Source organism: Anguilla anguilla, chromosome 8, assembly GCF_013347855.1.
Source record: "Anguilla anguilla isolate fAngAng1 chromosome 8, fAngAng1.pri, whole genome shotgun sequence".
In the NCBI taxonomy this organism is placed as follows: Eukaryota; Metazoa; Chordata; class Actinopteri; order Anguilliformes; family Anguillidae; genus Anguilla; species Anguilla anguilla.
Genome location: NC_049208.1, coordinates 31176764 through 31203189, shown reverse-complemented (window position 1 = coordinate 31203189; position 26426 = coordinate 31176764). Strand labels below are relative to the sequence as shown.

The window sequence follows — 26426 nt, the reverse complement described above, 5'->3', positions numbered from 1 at the left end:
TGTTAATTGTTCCTGAAATGGCAGCTGTAAGTCGCTGAAAGGGCCTGGACCACTCAAGGTCCCTTTAAAGTGCACCGCGATAGCTGCATGGATTTCTCGGGGTTTCTTGAAAAGATCCACACTGAGCCAGAATTGCTAAGCAATCAGAATAGCTTTCTCAGTCTTTCTCATAGACTGTGCTTCCGTGTTTCCAAGGCACTATCACCAATAATTGTAGAGGAAATGCCCTGTAGGAAGCAGCCCCCCGCTCCCCTTGCCTAATTAAAACAATTTTGCATGCAGCCTGTGGTAACCCTGCTGGGTTCAGTTCATCTCCGGTGACCAGGTAGAAAGACAGCTTCTTTCTACCTGGTTTCTAATCGCTTCTTACAGGGACCTATCCTGGATATTGACTATGTGCTGTTGTGCTACGTTGAAAATGTATTTCTTTATTGCACACCGTAATGCAACACAAGTTCAGCTCCATTCTGCATAGTAACAGACGCAGTCACTCAATATGGCGGGGCACCTTTACCACAATCCTCAGGTCTTTCATTGAACAGTCTAAGCCTTAAGTTGTCTTTGACTATCTGAAAAAGTAGTCGATGCTGAAGAATGGCATTTCTGCTATTATCTAAGGATTATTTGAGGGAAACATGATGCCTGGTCCACCCTGGCATTACAAAGAATATGCAAAAGCCTAATAAACGCTCAAGAAGAAGCTGTAGAAAGTGCCCTGGATGCCAAGATACTTGGAAGTCTGTGTGTGTTTGTGTGTGTTCTGCAACACACGGTCTGGGGAAGCTCTGCATTGATTTGAATTTCCTCTTTTCAAAAAGGTGGCCATGCATGTTATATGGAGTATTAACGCATAGGCTTAGGATTCCTACATTTTTTACATTGAGTTATCCATCTGTCTGTTATTGTAGCCTGCTTCTGCTCCTGACCAGTCCGTATCATTTGGCAGAGCACGTATTTCATTTAGAATGAAACTGATATTGTCCACATCAGTAGCCTCTCAGAGGTGAGGTAATCCTATACCATCTCTGTACTCTGTTTTATGGGCCTAATCGTTATGAAGAAATTATACCTAGCGCAGGAGTAATTACTGGTCTGAAATGGGCCATAGTGAAGCCACTTAGTCGCTTATTTACTGGTGGTGACCATGACGTGGTGGGCATCAGTTTTTATAACCGCATTAACGCATAAAATACATTATCATACACGGGCTGTCATTTTTTCCATTCACCATTTTCTCTCATCGCATAATTCAGTTACCAGTGTTGGATTGCACATCAGTTAAAAAGCAAAGAACCCTGCTACAGAATGAATAAGCATTTTTTCAGGACTGTAGCCTTTAGTAGTGTTGTCTTATGTGGGCCTGTGGGTTACTTGACCTTGCAGAAGGGCACTCTACATACAAAGATGTCACTGTTACAAATTAGACTAACATTGTATTTATTTATTTATTTATTTATTTATTTATTTATTTATTTATTTATTTATTTATTTATTTATTTTCAAAAACGTTTTTGATTTTATTGTCTGGATTCTAACCAGCTAAAAACAACAAAAGCCCACATTGTCTCAGCGTGTCATATCAGTGAGATTTTCACTGTACAATACACAGGGTTTCCTTGGTTACTGCAACAGGTGTGTTCCTCTGGGTCCCAGATTGTGTGTCCTTCTATGTGTTTGCATGCAGATGTGTACATGCATTGCAAGTGCTTGCTTGTGCTTTAAATGCCATTTTGTGTATTCCACACATGATTACCTACATTCCATCAATGCAATGCATTAATTATTTGCTTATCGCTCGTTTATTAATTGCCCAGACACAATTAAAATTCTTGCCCCAGGACACAACTAATGTATTATAGATTTTTGATTTATTTTGTATTATAATTTATCCAAGCAGATGTGGTTTGCTTAATTCAATTAATTACATGGAAATTAATTGGATGGAAGGAGGTTCTTAGAAGATCCAATTTCATTTCATTTTAAATCTGAGTATTACAATGTGACTTGACTGTATGTGAGAACTCATCATGGAATGTAGATGACAGCGAAGGCTTACATTTATATATGTAAATGAGGAAAACTGCATCAAGTATTGCTATATTTCTCCTGACCATTAATTAATAGATTAATTTAGGAAAATTGATAATTAAGTACAGTTACTTTTTTTTCCCCACTGTATTTTAACAATAACATTAATAACACTGGTAATAAGAACAAAAAGTCAAATTAAGTCAAGGCTATTCCCCTTTAAAATCTTGCAAGCCAAGAGTAGAACCTTAAAATCATTTCTGATATTTACTGCTAGCCAGAGCAAGGTTCCCGGACCAGGAGTGATATGGGCAGATGTTTCGGATTTGGTGAGAGTGTGGGCTGTATTATTTTGCAATGAGAAATGCAGAAATCAACCCTAGAGGAGATAAAAGCATGCACAGGTTTCTTGGCCAATGTAAAATTTCAAATCAGCACAGAATTGGTTTGGGTCTGTCAAGTTTTTATTAACCTTTGAGTACTTCCTGGTGCTCAGCTTTGCCAGTTAACATGGGAAGGTCCTCCGAAAGGAAGCCCTACCCTAGGAAGACCTCCCTCATACACTGTGAGCAAAACAGCTGATAGGGAGTTTGCTGCTCTTTTAGGTTTTTGCTCAGCTATAACCAAAATGTTTATAGTTTTCTTTCCCTTCTTCCTTCATTGTGAAAATAACCAGGAGAGGGTTAACGCACACTGCAATGTGTGCCACATGGATTAGCCTCTTGTCTTGCGCAACACAAGAGGAGCTGGTCTTTCCCTCTCTGCCACCATTTTGAGTGCTGTCCAGACAAAGGAAGGCAGTACACGCACTGCCATTGTATTACACTTCATATCAAATTCAAGCACCATTGTTAAGCTCACAATCAACCAAACAAAAGGGAAACTGTGAACTCTATTTGCACAGCAGTTTGCAAACATCCTTCTGGACAGCCACAGAATTTGCAGCACAAGAAACATAACAAAAAGGCAGGCCTATGGATGTATTCTGGACGACTTTGAGGAAATTCTGCTCATTTATTTTGATATTTGATTTTCTTATTTATCAATTCATAAATATCTTAATACAATCACGCTAACCGTAAATAGTAGATTCTTTTATTTAAGATATACATTTTTTTTTTTTTTGAGAATAAACAATATCTTCGTTCTAAAGCATTTGTGGAAAAGCTATCTATTAAGTTCAGCAGATGTGAAATAATAATTTCTCAGATGTTGGTACGCTAAATTTTGAACACCGAACACATTTCAAGCATTTCCCTGTACCTGGCATAAACTGCAGTTACAGCTTCTGTGGTGCTTGGCTACTACAATAGGAAACAGTTGGTAAAATAAAAAATACAAATTAAATCTGTCCTGAGGTTGAAATAGCTGCTGCATATTTATGCTGAAAAATGGAAAAGACAAGAACTCTGCATCCATAACCAACATAATTTCAATATAGGCTATGTGATGCAATGAGATGTTAATTTTCTACTGTAGGCTAGCGTAAATGGTAATGTTCAAAATTCTTCAGCTAATAGTTCATAGGTTAAATTGCTGGAAACCATACCTAGACCCAGATGGTTAAACCGGATGGGTAAGTCCAAGAGTTTTGTTACCCACAATGCAAATCTGATTGGAGCTCTCATATCTCATTAGACACCCTTCCCTGATATCTCACCTGATGTCTCTGCTAAGCACTCTGACCTCCAGGCATCTCCTCCTGGCGTTCATGATGTCCTGCCCCATCTTTCATTGTCTCAAGCCTCCCCCCTGGTCTCCAGCTCTTTCTCCAGCTCTCTTCTGCTTTGGGTCTCTCCCCCCAGGTCTCCTTCTTTCTCTTCATCATCCTGGTGGTGTACACCATGCTGTCTTTCTCCATGCGGGATGCCGTGATTGCCAGCGTGCTGACCTCGCTCTCCCACACCGTCGTGCTGAGCGTGTGCCTGTCGGCCTCCGCTGATAAGATGGAGCCCCTGGTGTGGCAGGTCAGTGCGCCATTCCAGCCCCGTTCCCCTTGCTCCTCCGCACCTGCGGCGCCAGCGGAGGCTCATGGGATAGACGCCGTTTATGCATGTATAATAATAGCGAGCTAATAAAAAGTCAGGGGCAACCTCTACAAATAATTACCTCTGCTTCGAACTTGCATCCATTAGGTGAAGCAAGAGGCTGGGGGGAATTATAATGAGGATTCCTTCCCACCCAGCATGGAGATATTTTGACTTAATCGGCTCTTTTATGTTTGTAAAATTTGATGAATGCTAAATAATTGTCATTTTTATATTTTATAGCTTTATAGTTACACAAATGCCTTACTGGGGAACAGGGGCTGTAAAATAGCCTTGGCTATAAACCTTACGTGCAGCACATCTGTTTCTTGTTTAACAATGTTAAATTGATTTGCCACAAAAAATAAATAAATAAACACACACACACACACACACACACACACACACACACACACACAAAAAAATAAGTGTATAAGTCGATCACATTGCTAGGGCCACATTAGGGATTTCATGCTGTTAGTCTGTGTTTTTCAGAAACCCCAAAAAAATGATATTCAATATGAACAGAATTAAATGAAGCACATCTTTAAAATAGATTAATGAGGCACGTACAGTTGCCTCCAAAATCATTGCCATTCATGAAAAGATGAACAAAAAAGTCAATTAAAATCAGTATAAAATATATATAAAATAAACAATGCCAGCCCAGAACTATATTGCAATTTCCCACCACTTGAAGTTAAATCATTACATGTTTAAAAAAATGAGCTGAGAAATTGCATAAGAATGTGGGGATGGATTTAGGTTTCCCATATATTGAGCATAAAACACATCTCATTACCACTGTTATTTATAGCCTTGTTTGCTCATCTATAGCAAGAGAGCCAATAATTTTGAAGGTGACGGTATCATATTTCTTAATGACTGATGATTACGTACACTACAGTGTACCTTTATAGAATACAGTTTTAGAACTGTTTGAAAGAGACAATACAATGTTAATTTAGCATTTTATTTTATAATCAACTGACATAGCTTTATCGTGATTGCATTGCTAAGGTTCTGTCGGTAAGGAATGGTCCAGAGGAACAGAAGATAGCTGATTAACTTAAATTGTGTAATGTTAGATTTTTTATTTAAATGGTAGCAAACTGGGTGTCGATGCTGCTATCGGAATTAAAGCCTTACAGGCAATTTAATGAATGCGCAAAATGTGTTACCTCTTCATACACAGCAATGAGATGAATAAAATCCGCTATATTCAGATTTGAGGAGATTTTCAGTATGGAAGGCCCTTTGTGGAAACTTGGGGGTGTGGCTGAGTTGAATGGAAGTGATTGCGGGGAGAAGGAAAGGCTACGCACTGTACTTTCCCCAGGTGGTTTCGCTGACGGTTCAGCGTGGCGGCGACTAGCCAGATACGCGGAGTTCCCTCCGGGCTGTCGGGGGGGAGGGAGCGGCTCTGACAGGAATACAGGAGGTCTCCTACCATTCCTGGTAGAACAGTGCTGCTGTCGGCAGGAACTCGGCCCACTGGACCGAATATCGATGTAATCTGCGCTATCGTACTCAGCGGTGCACTGGCTTGCCTTCAAGTCCCGATACTCCGTTGATAGGAGATCTTGAGCATTTGCACAGGTCGCAGTAATGCAAATGATTCCCCTGTTGTCATGGCTGGTTAGCTCTTGCCGCACAGTGATTTGTTGCGATCTGCGAGGCGAGGCGAACAGACCGCGAGGCAGGCAGCTGCGTGGTTTTCGAGAGGCTCCAGAGGTAAAGAGAGCTGCAGAGAGCTCTGTCAGAACCCTGAGGGTTAAACATGGGGCACTATGGTTCACCTGGTGTTCTACGCGCCTTCACGAACCATGTAATTAATCTCACTTAATTTAATTCCCGCTTTTGCACCCGGCACTGTGAATTGTAACTGCATGCTTTTAGAACACTCAGCATTACCTGTAGCTAAAAGTATATTTCAGAGATCAAGAGTACCATCATTAAATGGCAACAATGCTAAAAAAAAACATCACTGAACACAAAGATGAAAGGAGATGGAATAGTGCAGAAAACCTCAGGGAATGCTACTGATGATTTCTCAAAATATTCTCTTTTTTTATTCTACAGGGTTCAGTTCTTAATTTTGGCTCTTCTTACATCAGCTATGTTCTAATCATATTAAGGATCACAGTAGAACAGCAAGTCCCTTTTCCCGCTAGTGATAAATTAGATTTATTGTGTATAGTGGATTTCGTCATTGGTATAAAATTTCTCCCCAAGCTTTTTTTTTTGCCCCCCTGGTAAATATATCCAGGCTTAGCTGAGACAGATAACACATCAGGGACAACAGTTAGCAGATAATAAAGGGACCAGGTACAGGTTTGTGCGACCTGCGGCTATTGTTGCTCTGGGATCCACAGAATGAATGGACACTTTAAGCCAATCCTGCGTCTCCTTGCCAAACCGACGCCATCATTTCATTTGCCGGCCAGAGGCAAGGAAAGGTTTCAGTGCGCCTTTCAAGATTTATCTTGTCTCGGTAAATGAGATGTATAGCCTGCCACTGAAATTCTCAGCAGTATCCATTTTTCCTCATTTTCTTTCACCTTATGACATCTCTGCACCCCGCTACGTCGTTCTCCGTAAGGAACTTTGAAAGAAGCTCATTAAAATGGTGCTCAAGTCCACTTACTGTACCTGTACAACAGAGCGTTGAGCTTTACATTCAATTCCATAACAGGCCAATGATTCTGCCTTAAAACACTTGTTTCATATGGTACATTTATAAAAAAAGATTGTTTAAATACATACTACTATTTTGTGATTGCCTCAGTTTCCGAAATGTATCACCATCAATGCATGTAAAAAAAAGAAAATATCATACTGAAGAATGGTCATTAATGTGAAATACAGGAAAAGTAACATGATGCACTAATTTAATTTACCAATTCACACAGGCTTGATGACATGCATTAAACCATTGAGTTTATTGACTGAACCCATTCATTCAAGTTAGGCTCCTGATTTGAAGAACATTGGTGCCGCATGCCTATGTGCATGGAGACAGTTTCTTGACATTTTGTCCTACTGTGTATATACTATGGTTATCGTAAGTGCATAATGACATACCAGGCACCAGCAGCTATACTGTAAGTGTGGCCAAAATAACAAGATGCCCTTTTCCAATAGAAATGACTATATCTAAGAAATTACATTGCAATTGCAAGAACACTGCTAGAACATTGCAATTCAGAATTCCATTGACACTTTCATAAGCCTAAAACACACACACACACATACACACAGGCATACACAAAGAGAAAAACAGAATAAGCCAAGAGCAGACTGTTAGAGGTTCAAGTGGTTGAAATGATTTTTTTTCTTCTGTATAACATTACCCTGAGATATCCGACTAACCTGTCAAACTTTGAGAGAAAAAGTGCTTTGGAAATTAGAGATGAGGACCCCGACTCCCCTGCATCAGAACCTGTAATTATATAAAGAAATTTGAATTTAAAACATTTGTAAAGTCATTATGTCCTCAACTGAAAAGTTACAGGCTTTAGTTTTTTTTCATGAAAAAAATTCTACAGTGCATTAGTCTAACCTATGTACCAAGGTTTAGCGGAAATGAATCTAATTAGTTGGAAAAACATGAATAGCTTTGAAAGGGTACTGAGGCTGAAAGGTCATTATTGTATTTCCAACATAAATTCTGAGGGAAACCTTTTATTCTCTCATTTGCATTTAATGAAATTGAAAAACATGTATCAAAACGCCAATGGATGACCGGAAGCGAAAACAGAGAGCCATGTTTTGCCAGTTTCTGTCGAAACGGTCCTTGCTTAGCCAGGGGCGGCTCTCACAAAGCAAAAAAAAAAAAAAAAATGAAACAAATGTTCCCTTCTCCACCCAGTGATACCCTTTTCTACTCAAACCTTTGCATATGAAATTCATCCCCTACACTAGTTATATTTTGAGGACACATTTTTCTTATCCTGACATCCTCCTAAAACCCAGCAACTCATTTTGCCCCCTGTAGGGGGACATGAGTCTCTGGTCTTAGTCTCAAGAACCATTTATTCTTCTATGCTGAAACCTACGCTACAAAGAACATTTGACAAAAATAATTCATATTTTTAAAAAATATTTTCACTGTCATGCAAGACACCAAATACTTACATTATTTCTGCTGGGTCTCAGGAATTAGGGAATTTTGAGGATGGGATGTGGGGGTAGAGGGCATTAGTAAAAACATTTTCTATTCATAAATGATATATATAGTGCATTATTAAGTGCAGTTTTAAATGATGCTCAGCTGGTATTATGATTAACACTACAGTGAAAATAATAATAAAACATTGCCGCCTCATGCACAGACTTTCCAATGAAGGACACACAAAGACGGTGATACTAGCTCTGGGGAGGGAGGATCTCAGTTTAACAGAAAAGACACAGTCCCAATTGGAAGGGTTCCAAAGGGAAAGTTTGAAACTGTCCCAAAATCACTGAAGCCACTAGTGTGGCTGTATAAATAGCCAAGAGCAGCATGTCATTTGTGCATTTATATGTTGATATATATTTGTCGCTGCTCCTCTTATTGTTATCAAATGAAAGTTTTTCTCTATCACAAGGCTTAGAAAATAAAGTGGTCAAATTTATTTCAGAGGGTTTTAGAGGGTTAGCATGGTGCAACAATCGTTTGAAAAGACACACCAAAACACAGATCTGGAGATGTCCCTTTAAAGAGCCTCTGCTTTTGTCTGCTTTGTTCCTTAACCTTGGACAGTGCACCGCAGCTGCTGCTTATTTTAAATTTTCAATATCTTTGCTGGAATCATGTAAAAAATATTACGTACAAAATTGAAACTCTGAAATTTGCCACTTGAAAATTAAAGAGTGCACTGTGCTCAGATTTATTTTTGGCCCATATTCATCGCTTGATCATGGGAGAGCGGAGGCTGACTTGATGGATGTTGAGTGTGTTCAGAAATAGGCTTTGATTAACGGTACCTGAAAATTGTCATAGCATGTGCACGTTGATTTATTTTCCTTATTTCCCCTCTATATTTTTCTAAATCATCCAGCTATATTAGCAGAACATAACCATTACTCTGGCTGTTTCAGGCTTTTGATTTCCATTTAAGCACTTTTCTTAAATAGGCATAAACAAGGACCCACACTCGTCTCCTCCCGATGAGTGGCTCCTGAAAACTGATGTCGATGTCCCATAGTTATTGAAGCAGAAAATTAGTGCAATATGGCCCATGACCTGGTACATGTGATGCACAGACAATGAAAACACTTCATTGTGACACAAGAGCATTCAGATTGGGATAGAAAACCCTACTCCTACAGTGGAGTGATTTTTTTTTGGGGGGGGGGGTGGTGGTGGTGGTGGTGGTGGTAGTAGTAGTAGTAGTAGTAGTAGTATCTCAGCACCTAAAATATTCATTTGTTTTAGGGAAATTTTCAAATCTGGCTAGTAGTTCTGCTGGTTTTTATTCTTCCACTTTAATCAGGGACTGAGTTAGACCAGGGACACCAGGTATGTCGAATCTCTGGTGAATCTCGAACATTAATCAATCAATTAACTAGCTGGTAGGGTAAAAAAAACTACCACTGGTCTTACCACAACTGGACTTGAGGGCCAGATTTCAGATTTGAGTATCTGCGGCTTTCTTCATTACGTCTAAGTTCATTTTCTTTCAGTCAATTTGGAAGCAAATTTTTGAGCTGGGTTACTGATTTTTTAAAAGGATAACATTCTTTAAATTAAATGATTTTTTAATGAATTCTTTATAACACTCTCTTTTATAGAACTTACACTTGTGATGTACGCAGGCATGAAGCTGATCGAGCATGTTACCGTCTGAATGGCCTAAGCAGTTTTCTGGTCTCATTACAAATATAATGCTTGAATCACAGGCAGATACAGGTAGATGGATGGGTGGATAGATGGATGGATGGAAGAACGAGTGAATGAAAGGACGGCTGGGTAAACCCTGAAACATATGCTGGGTCTGACAGCGCTTCATCCACCAGATGATTCCATGTGCTTTGCATCGGAATTCTAAAATGCTGAAACTATCTTTCATGTCATTGTGCTGTTATGAATTATTGATTAAAGCTGTGTTTTTTTTCTTAAGATCAAAAAGAATTATGCATGGAGTGGCACGACAATGATGGAGCATTACCCCTGAAATATCGACTTTGCCATTCCCTTTCTATTTGCTCTATGGGTGAAGCCCATTTAAAACAGAGCTAGAGTGCGGGTGATATAAATCTTTCATGCTTTGACAGTTTGTTCTGGCACCTTATGTTCATTCGTATTGATCTGTAATTTGTTCAAAGAAAAAAACAGTTCAAAGTTTTGATATTTCACTCAGACTACGGCATTACCTTTACAAATACGGAATTTTACTGAAAGGGGAACTGAACAAGATAAAATCATGAAAGAGACTAACAGTAAAGGTACCAAACCACAGTTTGTCTCTCCCACAGTCCTTTGAGTTTGGTGCTCCAAGGTGTACCAAGGTAAATGTCCTCCAAAGACCCAAAAAGACCACAGAACTAAGACCAAAACTAAGAACCATGACTGAAAACACTCCATGTAAAAGAGCAAGGAGGAAGCCTTCCTCTCTGATTGGTAGAGGACCAGAGGAAGACTGGCCTGTGCCCTTTTCTATAATTTCTGATCTAGTGTCTTATGTCTTAGGTGCCTCCATGATGCTCAACAGGTAATACCAAACATCACTAGGTTGGTTGTGACAAGATTGGTTATGTTTAAAATATAAGGTGGGCCAGAGAGATTTAGGGACATAGCACATGCACGCACACGTGCATGCACACAAACACACACATACATAGACACACACACACACACGTACAAACATACACACACATGCACGCATGTATACACACACACGCACAAACACACACAAAGAACACACGTGCGCACATGCACTGACACACATAAGTTGCCACAAAGAACGATCTACCCCCCCCCCCCCAATCAGGGCTAGGCTTTTAAATTTGGACAGGGCTAAATACAGTACTTTCTTGAATGAAGTGATCACACTAAGACCCACATATTCCCTAATGCTGCACTTCACATCTTGAGAATCTCTGTGCTCCATGCCTTCTTGCAGACTGTTCCTCTTGAGGAGGCTTGAGCTGCAGATTTAGTTCCCCAAAGCATGTAATGATCAGTTCAGTGGCCTGACAGCTGGAGTGGCTACTGCTGACAATTAAAGGTTGAGAGGTCAGTCCCCCAAGCTTCTGTGCTGGTTGTGCAACATAACAGAAATCCATTGAGGGTAATGACCTTCTGATGGACAAACATCCTGTCAAGACAGCATCATAGAGTTTCTGGCTGCTCCTCGCGACAGATAAGTGAATTCCAAGGGTATGACTCATCCAGGCTTGAACACAGCCTCCATTATCGCAAGGAAACATGAAATGGGATAGGATGGGGTATCTGATGCAACTTGTGCAAAAGAGGCACCTGTGAATCCTTATCTGTAATGAATATTTACTCTACAGGAAAGACATACCTGTGATATACCTTTTATGAACTGCCAAAGAGATTGTCGTTCAATCATATGCCACTGTAGTCATGCATAAGCAGAGCGCATTTGAAAAGCATTCAGACAAGCTCAATAACTTGCTTTTCAGACCATGAAATTGTTTAGAATAATAGATTCCATTCAGTGTCAATTCAGTTCTTCATAGGGGTTTTTTTTTCATAAGGCTAAAAAACCAAAAAGTGAGAAAATGCCATGTTGATATGGAGATTTGAAAGACACCTTGACAGAATCCTGAGGGGGAGAAAAAAACATTTTCCATTCCGTGGATTACATCGACACAGCATTTCATTTGGGATGGCATTAAAATCTAAACTCAGTAAGCCCTGAAATCCCCTGCTCATCCCCCTGTTAAAACTCCTTAGATAAACCTTTCCTCTTTCCTCTCTCGCGTGCTTCTCGAGGCTGGCTGAGCAAATCACTGCTAATTTGGTTTCGTTGCTGTGGAACGGGCAGCTTCTCTTGTGGTGGAAACTTTCTGATTGAACTCATTAAACGGTTGACGGTGAATAGGTCGTTGTGATTTCAACAGATTTGCCGAAATGTGATGGCGTGCATTGCACCAGCGAGTAGTACGCCACCCCCCCCCCCCCCCCGCCAGAGAGAAACATTGCTTTAAAAAGACAATAAAATAAAACACACATCCCCAGTTGCCATTTCAAACATACTATGCTTCAATTAATCTCCATATCTGTGAAATGTCTCTCGTCGGCTCGTGAAGGTTTCTCATTTGCATAGGCCTATCTGGGGTAATCATGTATTCTTTCTTATTGACAAAAATAATGAATACAAATCAGAGCCAGTCGCTAACACAGCAGGCGTCCTCACCAGCTGCTTTTGCAAAAAAAAATAAATGAATGAAATAAACAACGCCATCAACGCAGAACAGACATAAACGCTGGAGGTTGAATGGGTCCCGCTGCATTCGTTGGAGCATTTGGGCCTGTTTCCCACCGTTGCGTGCCCCCGTTGCCTAATCCACTATATCCCAGTTATGTAGTTTGGAACCTGAAGGCTGTTTGTCTTGCTTTTGCCTTATGGCTGTAATTAACTTTAAGCACATTAGGTGGGTATTGATTTAAGCTTCTTGGGGCTTTCCCTTGCAGTTTAGCACAACTGCCGCCTAAAAGCCCCAGCTCTGGCCTGTCTGATGTTAATTTAATGCTTATAAGAGCGATCGGTGACCCGATTATCCAATGTCTTCTGCTAAAGTCATGGCTAAGAGGAATCTGCTAAATCAGGAGATAATCTGTCAGCCTGCATAAAACAGTACATAAGAACATGTTCTGTGTTGAATGAACTCTGAAAGAGTGCACTTTTCTCAGGTAGAAAGAATTGGACCCGATGTGGGCTACTACAACACCATTAGAGTTGAGTTATTCCATGCATGGCCCTGGATCTCAAAAGCATACTTTATGACAAACAGGCTGAAACTAAATTCAAGACCTTGTAAAAGGAACAGGACATTGAATTTTAATAAATGTATTGTGAGCAATGCTGAGCCTAAATTACATTAATTTGTGATAAACAGTGCCCCAAACTAATACTCAAAACTCCAACTCCAAACTTTCACATGCAAACCTTTTTTCAGTTTTGTTTTGGCAGACAATTCTGCTTTATTTCTTTTTTGTTGTAAACAAGATTGAACTGTTTGCTGTGACTATGCTGTATCAGCTCCAGATTATATTTTAAACACAGCCCTCTGGAACTGTTAGGATGTTTTTGTTTTTTTCCTGGAGGCGAGTGAACTGTCTGTGGTCAAAATGAACGCGTGTCATTGAGCAGAGAGACAAGTACCGAGCTTCCGACGATAACTGCTTCAGGATCCTGAAAATCTGTGTATTTAGAGGAAGCAAAATTAAAACAATGTTGACTCTGTCACTGTAATTGACAGAAAGCCACATGTTCTTGCTTTGTGTGGTTGAGTTTAATCTTATAATTATGTGGGCTGGAATATTGCTGTTGCCCAGTAGGCTAATTAAATGAAATAGGGCAGGGCAAAGAGGTTCACAGCCAGCGTGAGTCTTAATTACCGCTATCCGCTATCCTGAACATTCCACTGTTTCTAGGACACAAAGACTCCTGATAAAGAGGGAAAAAAAGAAGCGTCTCATTTGCCCTTTTTTGTGATCTAGAAGGTTCAGTCTGGCTCTTCAGGAAAACGCGAAGTGCGTAATGGTGTGCTCGTTAATAAGTGCAAGAAATGCTAAAACGGTCTCATCACAGACGGTTTGTATTCTCCTCACACCCCACTCCATTTTGACATCGGCAGCGACTCATTTGCATTTATTTTCCATGGGTTGACATGCTATCTCTATTACTTTGCTCCTGATTTGCGCTACATTCATATTTGTTTTCACGTGGGTGAGGATTTTTTTTTATGGATGGCTGCTTTGGCTTGTTTGTTAGTTTTTTATTGATGTCGTGATGCCTAATTTTGAATATTTGTGGCAGGATTTTAGAAAGAGCCTTTGAAGGGATAATTTTCTATGTGTTTTTTAAATATTATTTTAGTTTTTGTGTACCTTTTCGATTGCCCAGACTGTTTGCGTGTGCATTGAAAGGATATTTTAGATATTTATGCAATATTTATTCTGATGACCTATTGGCATTACAATGGCTGCTATCAGTTATATTATATTGGATATGGGTTTGTGGTCTAAAGCAAATGTTTGTATGTTGTCAGTGGCTGCACATATCAATATATGAATTGTATTGTATTCATTCATAATGGCAGTACGTTCTCCTTGAGAACAGAAGTATAAGTTTGCTTGCAATACAAGAAAGTGTTCCATCCAAAAATAATATTAAACATATAACATTTCAATAGAATAATCAGATAGTATACACACTTGCAATGTCTATAGGCCAAAAGTTGCTGTACACGTTGCTTTGAAGTTACTTGAAGTTAAATAAAATAATTAAGTAAAATAAAATAAAGTTCACTTCAAAAGTAAACTACCTTCAAAGCAATCAAATATGAAGTATCTTTTTAGCTATTTAGTTTTTCTGTTAGATGTCAATGTAAGTTCCACTGGGGAAGAAAAGATCCTTCAGAAATTGTAATAATTACCAAAACTGAACCACAATCAGTAACAACAGAAATTTGCCATATCATTTTTGAATGACCCCACCCCCCTTCCCAGTTTTGAGGGTCTGGCTTTCCCTCTGGAGCAGTGGTCTCCAACCCTGGTCCTGGAGAGCTACAGGGTCTGCTGGTTTTTGTTTTCACCTTAAAATCAGCACCCAATTGAGACCCAAGTTAACTGTGTAATCAACTGCTCTAATTGATTCATGAAGTGCAGAGTCACTATGAAAACCAGCAGACCCTGTAGCTCTCCAGGACCCCATATCTCGTTTGTTGACTGTTGTTTGCTTGCCTGTGTTTTCATGTGCCTATGTTTAGTTTGTTATTATTGATGTATTTTGTGCTTTTAACATGCTTTTGTCTTCTAGCCCACCTCCCCTTCCCTTAAATGGCTTTTGTCACTTGCCAGGCCGCCATTGTAAATAAGAATTTGTTCTTAATGACTTGCCTGGTGAAATAAAGGTGAAATAAATAAATAAATAAAAGGACCGGGCTTGGAGACCACTGCTCTGGAGTGACCAGAGCCAAAAGCACCGGTCCTCATGCACTGCAGTAGAAGGAGGTGCACGATTCTCCCCTCGCCCGTGAGCCAGGCCCTAATTTCCACACTACCAGCCTCACAGAGCTACAGGAGAGCCCAGTGCCCGTCAAAGAAGAAGTACAGCTCCCACTGATGGAAACTTTAAACTAGTGTGAAGTGTGTGCCTCCAGGCCATTAACTGTGCATGTAGTGTGAGGAGAAACAGTGAGTGATTTCACATGAGGAATAAGAGGGAGCAAGAAGGTATAAAATAAAGCAATAACTTATTCATCCATCTTGTGCTCTAGTTTCATTAGTCTTTGAGGGCTTTTGTAAGAGTCTTTAAAAGGGTGGTGTCCAATCTTATTTGGAAAGAGCCGGTGTGGGTGCAGGTTTTCTTTTAGCTCAGCACTGCCACACCTAATTCTGCTTATCAAGGCCTTAATTGAAGACCATGATTTGTTAATTAATAGGTTGGTGGTAAATAAATGCAATATTCAGAGAATTTAATTGCCTCCAGACTTTTTGATCTCCTTTGATTGTATCATTGAAAAGAAAATTAGGAGGCTTTGCTGTAGGGAGTTGGTCCTCCTACTCTGTTTCTCTGTGTTAGCAGCCAGAGGTGCATGCACTCAAACAAACACATTTTTAGTCTTGGTTTTTGGTTAATGTTGTTTTCTGTGTTACTGTTGTGTGATTTGTTTTGGCACAGCACTTTGCATACATTTCTTTGTTTGAGCTGATATGTGTATTTTGTATGTACAGTCTGTATTTACTCAATTCTGTCATTAAATTTTCATCTTCAGGATATATGCTACATATACTATGTGAGGCAATGTGTTGCATAAGGCTTTTGTACTAACAAAATAATGATTTCTCTGTCCTTGGCATAATTTGGAGTGGCTGACTTGGTTCCGTTTTGAATCTGATTTTGAATGCTTGTCTGTTTTATTAAGTTGTTTACATGGGCACGAATAGGAATTTCAGAAACACCATTGCCTCTTGTCAACTCTCCTTCCAATTGTCAGTTTTGTTTGCAGGGAATTTTCGTCAGATGCTAAGTGATTTAAAATCCAAATCTGTACTCGGCTCAATGAAATTAGCTGGAGGTTCAGTGTGAGCGAAAAACAAATACACATAGTGTTTCTCGGCAATTAAGTCTCAGAGCGAGAGACACTGCTGTCGTAAGACCCGGTGTTCACGTGGTCTCCAGTGTACGGAGCCAGAGTCCTCGTTCATTGGATGGTTGTTTTTGTCCCCCTCCAGATTTTGGCCAACGCCATCATCTTCATCTGTGGCAACATGGCGGGGGCCTATCACAAGCACCTCATGGAGCTGGCGCTGAAGCAGACCTACCAGGACACCTGCAACTGCATCAAATCCCCCATTAAGCTGGAGTTCGAGAAGCATCAGCAGGTTCAGTGCACCCCTGGCTTCTCCGCTAATTCCTATCACAGCTGTGTCTGGGTTGTGTTCCGTGTGTTTCTCCAGAAACTTCTTTCTGCCTTTTTGTTTTTAGAAACGCCAGGGCATTACAGTTTATCAGAGACACCTCGCGTTTCAATAAGCACGAATCTAAGAGATGAATGATTTCTTACAACTGTCTGTAGCGAGTAGAAAATCTCTCCGTGTCTGTTTGACCTGAAAGTGGATTTTTCTTTCAGTCGGCTGTTAAGGGCCATTAAGTTATGTACATCAAAGAGGCCTGCCCACAGGGCACGAGAATATGAAATATGGATGGCGTGGTGTCTAATAAAGCAAAATTATAAAGCTGGGATGCATTATGTCCCACATGCTTTATGTCTGTCTCGTAACAAACTTTTAGAAAAGAACATCACTATTCATTGCTCAACATTTCTCAGGCCAATAGATCCCAGGAATTCTTACATTGATTTGGGGAACTCAATACACATTTGTAGAGTAGAGTAGAGCTAAACTACTATCCAGTGTATTAGTTTAATAGTTTTTTGCAGACTTGTTTTCATTCGGTTTATCTACCACTAGGGTTATCACGTTGTATAAAATACGAGGCCCGTTAAATTCAGTACTAAAGTTCAGAGCAGAGCAGTTTGATCACACCTGCAAAGCTCCTGTGGAACTCTTGTGGGGTTTGCATGGCTTACCTGGGAGTTGCAAGGAGGCCGGGAAGTCTTGACCTCATTGCCGCGTCGACCGCGTCGCTGCGTCTCCAAACCCCTTTAGCGGGCAGAGGGGAAATGGGCCCTCTGTGTCCACACAGGGCCTTTTCAGAGACGAATGCTGAAATTAAAGAGGCGAATTGTGGCCCCAGAGGATATGACTCACGCGCGCTGCCGGAAGGAGAAGTTCACTTTATCCTCCGCGCAGCTGCTAATTTCTTAACAAATAGAGCTAATAAGCGCAAGAGGCGGGTAGCTTTGTCTGACCGGCTAAAAATAGAGCCTCACTTTTGCTCCCTTGGCTCACCGCACAATGGAAAGAGTGAGGAAGAAGGTGACTAGGTGGGGGGAAAAAACCCCACGAGGCCAATGCAGCCCTCAGAGGCACGCGATCTCAGTCGAATAAGCACACCCCGTCATCATCCTCGCCCGGTGCCCATGTGCATTCTGAACGAATGCTACGGAACTCTGAATTGCACCTACGGGTCGATCGATAGTAATCAGGGTTAATTAAACATTGCCATTAGTGAAAGCGACAGCATTGCATTCGGCTGTGATAAAAATAATAATAAATGATATTTCTTTAGCAGCTCTCTGCGTTAAAAGGGTGATTGTGAACTTATAGCTCATGCCCTCTTTAGCGACCTGAGGCTGCAGGCCTGTGTATTGACTTCAGATGTGTGAGATTTAATTCTTATAGAACAAGCTAAGGTTTATGTTTTTGTAGGAAGTGCTTAGCTCCCTAGTCTTTTCAATATGATACAATTCATTAAATGCAGATGGGCAGGTGTAAATGTAAGCAATGTCTTCTTTTTGTTTACAGCATTGGTTGAACTGTAATCTTGGCAACCATTTTATGCAATGCAGCCCTGTAGAATCTGCTGTGTAAAAAAAAAAGGCCTCATAAAGTCATAATGTTCTCACAACGTTTGATAAATACAGTCTTACGTTCACTACAGGGCACCCCCTGTACAGTCTGTTGGGCTTCCTGGACCGCCTTACATTAAAGATTCAACAGGGACCATGTTTCATACTGTGCACATACTGAAATATAACACAGATATTGTGTTATGTTTCTTTTGACCTCACGTACTGTTGGCTTGGGAGCGAACCCACACTAATGGTTGTTTTGCAGCAATGCGTGAATCTTGGGAGCAGCGGTGTGAAAGGGCAGTTCACTTTCTGATGTTTTTGGATAGATTTCAGTTTTAGTGTGTATTCTAGACTGGCCTTGATGGTTTTGTGTGCAAAGACTATTTTAGATGTTTACATAAGTTTCTGATGACCTGCCAACTTTATAGTGGCCAGTATTGGGGCATTTGGAGGTTTGTGGTATAAAGCAAAATAATATACTTTCTTGAAAGCAACATGTACAGCGACATAATGTTTCCAGATGCTATAAATATGAACTTATTACTTTTATAGAATTTATTTACATGATGAACATTAAAACCAATTTATGTGCTATATTTTATGTTTTCATACTTACAGTAAATGCCTAAAATATCCTTCACCACATACAAAAACTGTGGGCCAATCAAAAACATGCATTAAAACTAACACATCAATGAGCCATTAAGGTAGACATACTGAATTGCCCAGGGTGCTGTACCATGGATTTTACCATGGATTGAGAACACTGTAAGGATTTCAGTAAAGCACATGGTGGCACTCTCTTTGCTGTAGGTAAAAATCCCTTCATTGTAATGTCACACCCGAGATGGCAAATGCACTAGGCATCTAGGACAGCCTGCCATTTTAACAGAAAGTACATGCTTCCAAGGCTTGTGCAGCTGTGAGTTCATTCAAAGTGTACTCTTTTCAAATAGAAAAAAATAGCTGATTATCATCATGAGTGTGTCAGTGCCAAATGCTTTTCTATCCTTTAAGTCATTCCTGTCACGCAGACTGAATTGAGGCTATGCTAACCCTGTTATGGTAAAGGAGTATGTTCCTTCCACATTCACATCCACAGGGATTTCACTGTCCAGGGCAAAGTGCGCTACCATTTTACGGTTTCTCACAGGAATGCTGCATGTGTCTTTAACATCAAATGTTTTTGGAAGATTCCCCAGGCCAAGTTGGACAAACAAACATGGTGGAAATGTTTGATTTGATTAGGTTTATTGTTCAAACGTGACAGATCCGTTCCAAACCTGCAGTTGCTCTGTGCTTATGTGTCCGGTCTGTTTCTTTTGCATTAGAAATGCATTAGAAATTGAATTGAAATAATAGAAATGCTCTTCCACATATAGTTTTTTTAATTTTATGGCCTGTTATGACCTGAAAAAATATAATGAAATCCTGGTAGACATTGCATCATGGAACTAAAATTTAGAATACATAGTGTAAATACTGCTGATGTCACGTGCACACAGTACATATCAGTTCAGTTTTATGTCCTTGCTCTGATCCGAGTTCTGATGTGTCCGCATTTTGGCGGGATACCAGCGAGCAGTCTGTTCAGTTTGACGACATCTGTGGCTCAGCTGACTGCGCGGCCCGTCTTGTTTTCTCCACACAAACACGCGAGACACCAAAGGGGATCTGGGCTCGCCCACGGGGCTCGGGACAGATGGACTGGCCAGAGCCTCCGCCTGGCCTCCCGAAAATAAACCTACGCCTCGGAAAAACAGGCGCCGGCTGACTGGCGGGTCGGCACGCTCTCCCCCGTCTCTCATAGGTGAAACGCGCTGCGACTGACCTGCCCTTTTCCCTACCAATTATCGGGAAGGATCCCCTGGACGGCCGCAGCAGTGGCCAGCCGCGGCCGGGGCGAATACAGTAATTGCTGTCCGTCTCGCAGCGGGGGGCTTCCATTTAGGGGGAAATCACTTCCCCTGAATACCGCACAGAGACTGCATCTCACTCTAAATAACAGACAGGAGTAAATGCGTCAATTATCCGAGGGCACTTTTTTTTTTAGCACAAATAAGATTTTTCTTTTTTTTTGTAGGTGATAATGTATTAATGGAGGTTTTTAAAATCACTTCCAACCCCTCATTATTTTTAATGCCTTGAAATGCACCTGACCCAGGAGGCAATTAACCTTCATGCTACACTCAGGGGCAGAAGGGAGGGGGCTTGTTCTCGCCGCTGAACAGGAGTCTTACATTATGAAGCACTGCAGGTTTCATCTTGCATCCATGTGACTGCTTCTGACCAATATGAACCAATGGTAGTGCAGCGCTTTGTTTTTTTGTTTTGAGAATTCGGAAGCAGTCAAACTGCGTATATGTCAATCTCACATGAACAAATTATTTCTGTACCTCTGTTTTAAAATGTAAGTATGATATTACACCTATGATGTATGTAATGAGCTCAATTTTAGACAGCCCCTTGACAACACTTATTATCTACATTTTTAGGCACAGCAGGGGGCATTCATTCTGTTCCTTCATTTGCTAGTTTGTTCTGGACTCTTTCTTCTCATTACATCAGCTATGCAGCCCCATAAAAACTCTCTCAAAGGTTTTTTAAGGTAACAATGCAGTAGTCCATGTGACATAAAGCACTGGAAAAAATGGTATCTGACAAAATCCAAATGCTGTCATATTTGGTCTTTGTTGTTTATGCTATTATAAAGACTTTTATTGATATGTTTCTATTTATTTATTCATATGTTTGTATAATTCGTTGTTTAAACAGCTACTACAATATAAGCAGGTAGAAAATATATCAACAAAATTTCCACTAATTCATTTTACATTTACTGTAACAACTTTTGCCAGAGAACTCCAATTCTATTCTGTCAGTTCTATTTCAACAGCATATAACTGCATTAGAATCTTACATTATTTAGACAGATCTGTAATTGCAATATGCAATTTAACATGTATATGTTCATTAATATGTATATACTCATTATTGTAATTCATATTGTGTGTAAGTGAATATTGTGTGCGCCCCAGAAATAATGTCATCTAGTGTGTGCATTTGTGTGTGAGGCCTAACCAAGTTCTCTAACCTCTTTATTCTGAATAGCTGTTTTATGAGCTGAAATTGCATTTTCATTTTTTGATCATATGATTGACATGTGCATGTCAAATGCACTGTTGCTCACTTCACATTTATAAATATCTCACTTAAAATATTCTCATGAAGATATTCTGTCAGAACGCCTTAAATTGGGATCTCAACTTTTACCAACACATTTGAACAAGTGTGACCTTTTGAGATACAGTACAGCACAAAAGCCAGGGTTCCCTGAGATTAACCACTGCGGTGTATGTAAAAAAAAATCTAAGTCCAAGGATGTACAAGTTTATAACAGATATGTTTGCCTTGCTTGTACTCCTTTCCCTGACATCTTTTGTGTCCATCTACATTTTTATTTACTGAAAACGGTGTGTCAGAGAGCCCCCCAGGTGCGTTCTCTCTGTTGGAGAGAGCAACGGCTCCAGGCGGGCAAGAGGCTGGCAGAAGAGCAAATGGCCGGGAATTGTTTTTGTAGTCCAGTACGGCTGTTAGGCGATGCAAAATGTTCCGAGCAGCAAACAGCGCTATCAAAACACTCCCGTGTGAGAAACTGGAGGACGCTCGCTGGGCTAGAAAGCAAACAGCCCAAAGCAACTGGAGCCGTGCCTGCGCGCAGTACAGTACAGGCCCAGGGATGAGCCGTTGCGCAGAAGTTGTGGTGATTAACAATGAGCTGTAACTGCTGTCGTGCCTGTGAGCGTGCCTGGCGCTGCCCAGGGTGCTGAATCACCTCTGGTCCGCTGAGCACCTGTGGTGCTGAACGGACAGCAGTTTGCCTGTCTGAGAATGGGCACCAGCCAGCTTTCTCTACTCCATGCTGCCATTCCTGGAATCAATCATAATCAAAACAGTATTTTATATTTTAAATAATTAGTTATAACAATTGTAATATGACAATACAACGATGTTTAAGCTTGAAATGGTTAAATTGACTGCATTCACGTTCAGTGGCTTCTCAGAATGACTGGTTTCCTCCTCCGTTGTCTGCTTTGTGTTCTTGTGCTGTGTGTAGGAGCGCCTGTTGTTGTCCTTGCTCCCGGCTCACATTGCGAGGGTGATGAAAGCAGAAATCATACAGAGGCTGCAGGGGCCAAATTTCGGCCAAGCCGAGAACACAAACAACTTTCACAATCTCTACGTGCAACGGCACACCAACGTCAGGTACTGGTACAGCCCACATTATCCTAAAGTGGACTCTGTATGCATTACAATCTATGTTATATTTTACATCTAACCACAGCTTTGGATTTATGACATCTAACATTGCTTCAAGTTTCAAGTATTAGAAACAAATTAGAAAACGACACATTGAACAGTTCTCAAGCAAGATTTCTTGGTGCCCATGGTGCTGATATTTGTTGATATTCTGTTTTCCCTACGAAAAGTCAGGTTTCTCACATAAAAAAAGATTCACCTGTGGCAAAAGAAATGTTTCTCTGTGTGAGTAGCTCCTACAAAGAAGGTTCAATATGCTGGTGCTTCAGTCTACTCTTTCTACAAAATCATAGTTCAAGCATTCATCATGCCAAAATACTAACATAAAACATTACACTCTCGAGCACATTATTTCAATATATGTTCTGATCATCAAGCTAAAAGGTTTGGAAAATCTGAAAGGTTGCAGACATTTTTCTCATTTCATAGGCAACAAGAGTCCGTGTTTCTCCTTCTAAAGGTATAGCATGTTGTAGAATGCAGGGGGGAAGAACTATGTTGTACAAGGACACATAATTATAACTGGAACATGACAATATTATAATTATCACCTGGAACATGACAGTGGCTGCAGACAGCTTTTATCTGTCAGCATGTCACTCCCATTCTTCATCACACCGACGTTCTGACTTTTGATTTAAGAATTCTTTCAGGATTATTGATCTTCAGCAGCAGTTCTTCAGCAGTAAATGCAATCAGGTGTCAAGTGCACATCTCTCCACAATCTTTTCTTCTCCCAGTCTCATTCAGATGCTGCGATTTCTGTAGTTCTCTATATTCTGTACACACAAGCCCTTAGACACATGAAAAAACAGATACATAGACACACGCTCCAATCCTCAGGTGATTCCTTTGCCTACAGTCTTCTGTGTAAGGATAATACAAATCATGTGTGATAGTCATTCACTTTGTAAAGTGATGCATTTTTTCTTGCACTCAAAATTAACGTGTTAGTTATAAAATGGCAGAGCATCAGCTGATTCCTTTATAGTTTATTGCGATTATACGTGTCGAATTGTAGCACATCGGGACCAGGATCAGTTCAAAAGTGTTGTCATTATCAGTTCAAAGAATTCTGTCGACCATATTTGTGGCAGACCATCTGTCACAAGCTCGCTCGGTATTTGCAAAGCAGGAAAAAATGTTTCATTCAAAGTACCTGAAGCATTCATAATGAAACAAAAGTGTGATGATTTACAATTTAAATTGCATCAGTACAATGTTTGCTGTTGAATTTAGAAAATGTGCAAAAATGTTTTTGTTTCAAAGTGTTCCGCATAGCTCGGTCTGCTTATCATAAGAATAGCGGTCTGCTGTTATTTTAGAATTGTGTGACAATGTGTAGCTCACATGTTATAAATGTGTTAATGAGACTGCATAATGTGACATGCAGTTTCTGCACTTTATTTTTCACAGTATTCTATATGCAGATATTGTGGGATTCACCCGCCTGGCTAGTGACTGCTCACCAGGAGAGCTGGTTCACATGCTGAATGAACTCTTCGGCAAATTCGACCAGATCGCTAAGGTAAATGCAGCTTTTCACTCAAGCAGTCTCACATTAAACCAGAGCGGCTATCGTAGTGAGATGTTGATCAGTTACATGGCGTGGGAATTAAATGATGGGACAGATTTGTGTGATTCATTCCCGCAGATGAGCTTGGTTCAGGTGCTGATGTGGTCCTGAATCAATCACAGAGATGCGCATCCCTTTCTGGTTGTAGCTTGTTGTTCTCCCGAGCGGGGTATTGAAATGACGAGCATAAAGGAACTAGCGAAAAGACTGACAGTGTGGGATTTGCAAGGTGACATGATCAGGCTGGCAGAAAAACAGCTGCCAGACAGGCTCCTTTAAAAATCTCAGGGTTTCGTTCAAGGAGGACAGAAAACCACAGAAAAATGCAATTTCTGCAGGTTACTCATCTTCCAGGAAGTGCTGTTGAAAAGTGCCACAGTGAATCTCAGCTCTCTTTGTAATGGGACCAACCATCTTAGCACAGAGCACATTCTCAAAACCTCATGCAACCCAATCCTTTATGTCATTTACATTCACTCCCGAATATTGATTCTGTGAACAGTGACATGCGTGTAGTCTTTTGATTTTTCTGTTTGATTTGCAGTGCAACAGATGCTCTTCCTCCAAGAATCAAATTCTCATAAATAAGGCGACTTACTGTTTTTGTAGTTCAGATGGGAGGGATAATGCCATTAGGTATATTAAAGTGTAATGTTTTTGACATCTGATATGACGTATGTAACAGTAATTTCTCCTTGCTGTCGAGTTTTCCAGACATTTGTGTCTTTTTTAGGAGAATGAGTGCATGAGGATCAAAATTCTGGGGGACTGCTACTACTGCGTGTCTGGCCTTCCGGAATCCCTGCCCAACCACGCCAAAAATTGCGTCAAAATGGGACTCGACATGTGTGAAGCTATAAAGTGAGTATATTGATACTTCGCACATAATACATTCAGTGTTAGATCAACTCTGACAGTGTGCAAGTTACTACGATATTGTGCATTTCATCCATTTTGTCCTGGACTTTTGGAAGCTGAAACTTTTCATCAAAGGAGTCTTTGAGCGTGTTTCAAAATGGGTGCCGAGCACAAAAATGCGACTCTTGTACTGAGAGCTCTTCGCAGGGACCCAGCTGCGGTGTCTCTGCAGTAAACACAATTTGAATTGGAAATGATAAGGTTATCCACGTCAGTTCATGTTTCAATGTGCTCAGTAAACATGGCAGAACACGGCATTCAGTGAGCGTGCCCCCCCCCCCCCCCCCCTTCCCTGAACACGCCCCCGCCGTTTGTACACAAACATAATTGCCTTTTTAAAAATGCCCAATTTTTGCCTTTTTAGCAAGGAAAAACTGTATTGACCCCTTCACCTGCAGATAAAGGAGGCTATTAAGGCCTCACAGTTTATACATTCAGCATAAACTGCTCGTCATAAATTGCAGCAAAATCCCACTTGGCATTCTTAATACCGGTTTTGGGAGATGGAATATAGATGCTGAGGGAATAGGTCCACTTCATCAGGTGTAAACACCAGCCTCCAAGTGCTGTGGTGAAACTACAATGAGGATCGGCCACACATTTTAGAGCTGTTTTCACACACACACGCACACACACACACACACACATGCACGCACACACTCACACGCACACACACGCAGGCACACCCACACACATTGTTGTATCTAACAGAAAAAGCCCATAGCAGTAGTGTGGGCTGTTTGCGAAGTAGTGGTTACTCAGTACCTCAAGGCTACCAATGTGAAATATGGAAATGACTGAATTATGTGAGCAGCCCTTACAGCTGAGAGTGAACCATGAGAATAGAACATGGATAGAGTGAATTTGTTTGCAAAGTTGCATTAAAAAGTAAGTCAGAATGACAAGAACCGTAAATTAAATTCAAGATCAGACCAGCTGAGAATCTTTGATTGGCAATCAGTGGATTGAACATTTACTAGCTGTATTGCACATAAAAAACGGTTTCATTCTCTGTTTGGCCAATAATATGTGCTGTCATGGTTTGTCAGGAGATCAAACTAGCACGCAATGCGCTTTTTTCCATTTCATTCACGTCACGTTGGAAACAGAATTCCATGACAAGATCTCAAAACATAAAATGCAACGTGGGTGAAATAGCAGATTAGATCCTGGCTTTGGTGTGATTGGAGTTTATCATGTAGCACAATGGTCTCTGGTTAAGGTTACCATAGATAATATTGTGATTATTTTTCAGGCTGTTCCTTAAAAATGGTCGTGTAAAATTTTTGTCGACGCGTATCCTTTTTCCAGCTACCCACAGAGTTTTTCTGGAAACGTCCTGATTAATATTCTGCTTGTGCGCGACCAGTGTTTCCGTCTGTTCTTTCATGCCAGCC

At 40.6% G+C, this 26426-nt stretch overlaps 1 protein-coding gene across 2 annotated transcripts in view; it reads left to right on the top strand.

Moving 5' to 3' along the window:
- The window catches only part of adcy2b (adenylate cyclase 2b (brain)), a 59543-nt gene that overhangs the window by 7729 nt on the left and 25388 nt on the right, over positions 1–26426 (top strand). For both annotated transcript variants that reach the window (XM_035430751.1, XM_035430753.1), the window contains exons 3-7: positions 3834–3995; positions 16471–16620; positions 22333–22481; positions 23952–24063; positions 24845–24972. In XM_035430751.1, coding sequence (XP_035286642.1) covers positions 3834–3995; positions 16471–16620; positions 22333–22481; positions 23952–24063; positions 24845–24972 — 701 coding nt within the window. The remainder of the gene's footprint in view (positions 1–3833; positions 3996–16470; positions 16621–22332; positions 22482–23951; positions 24064–24844; positions 24973–26426) is intronic.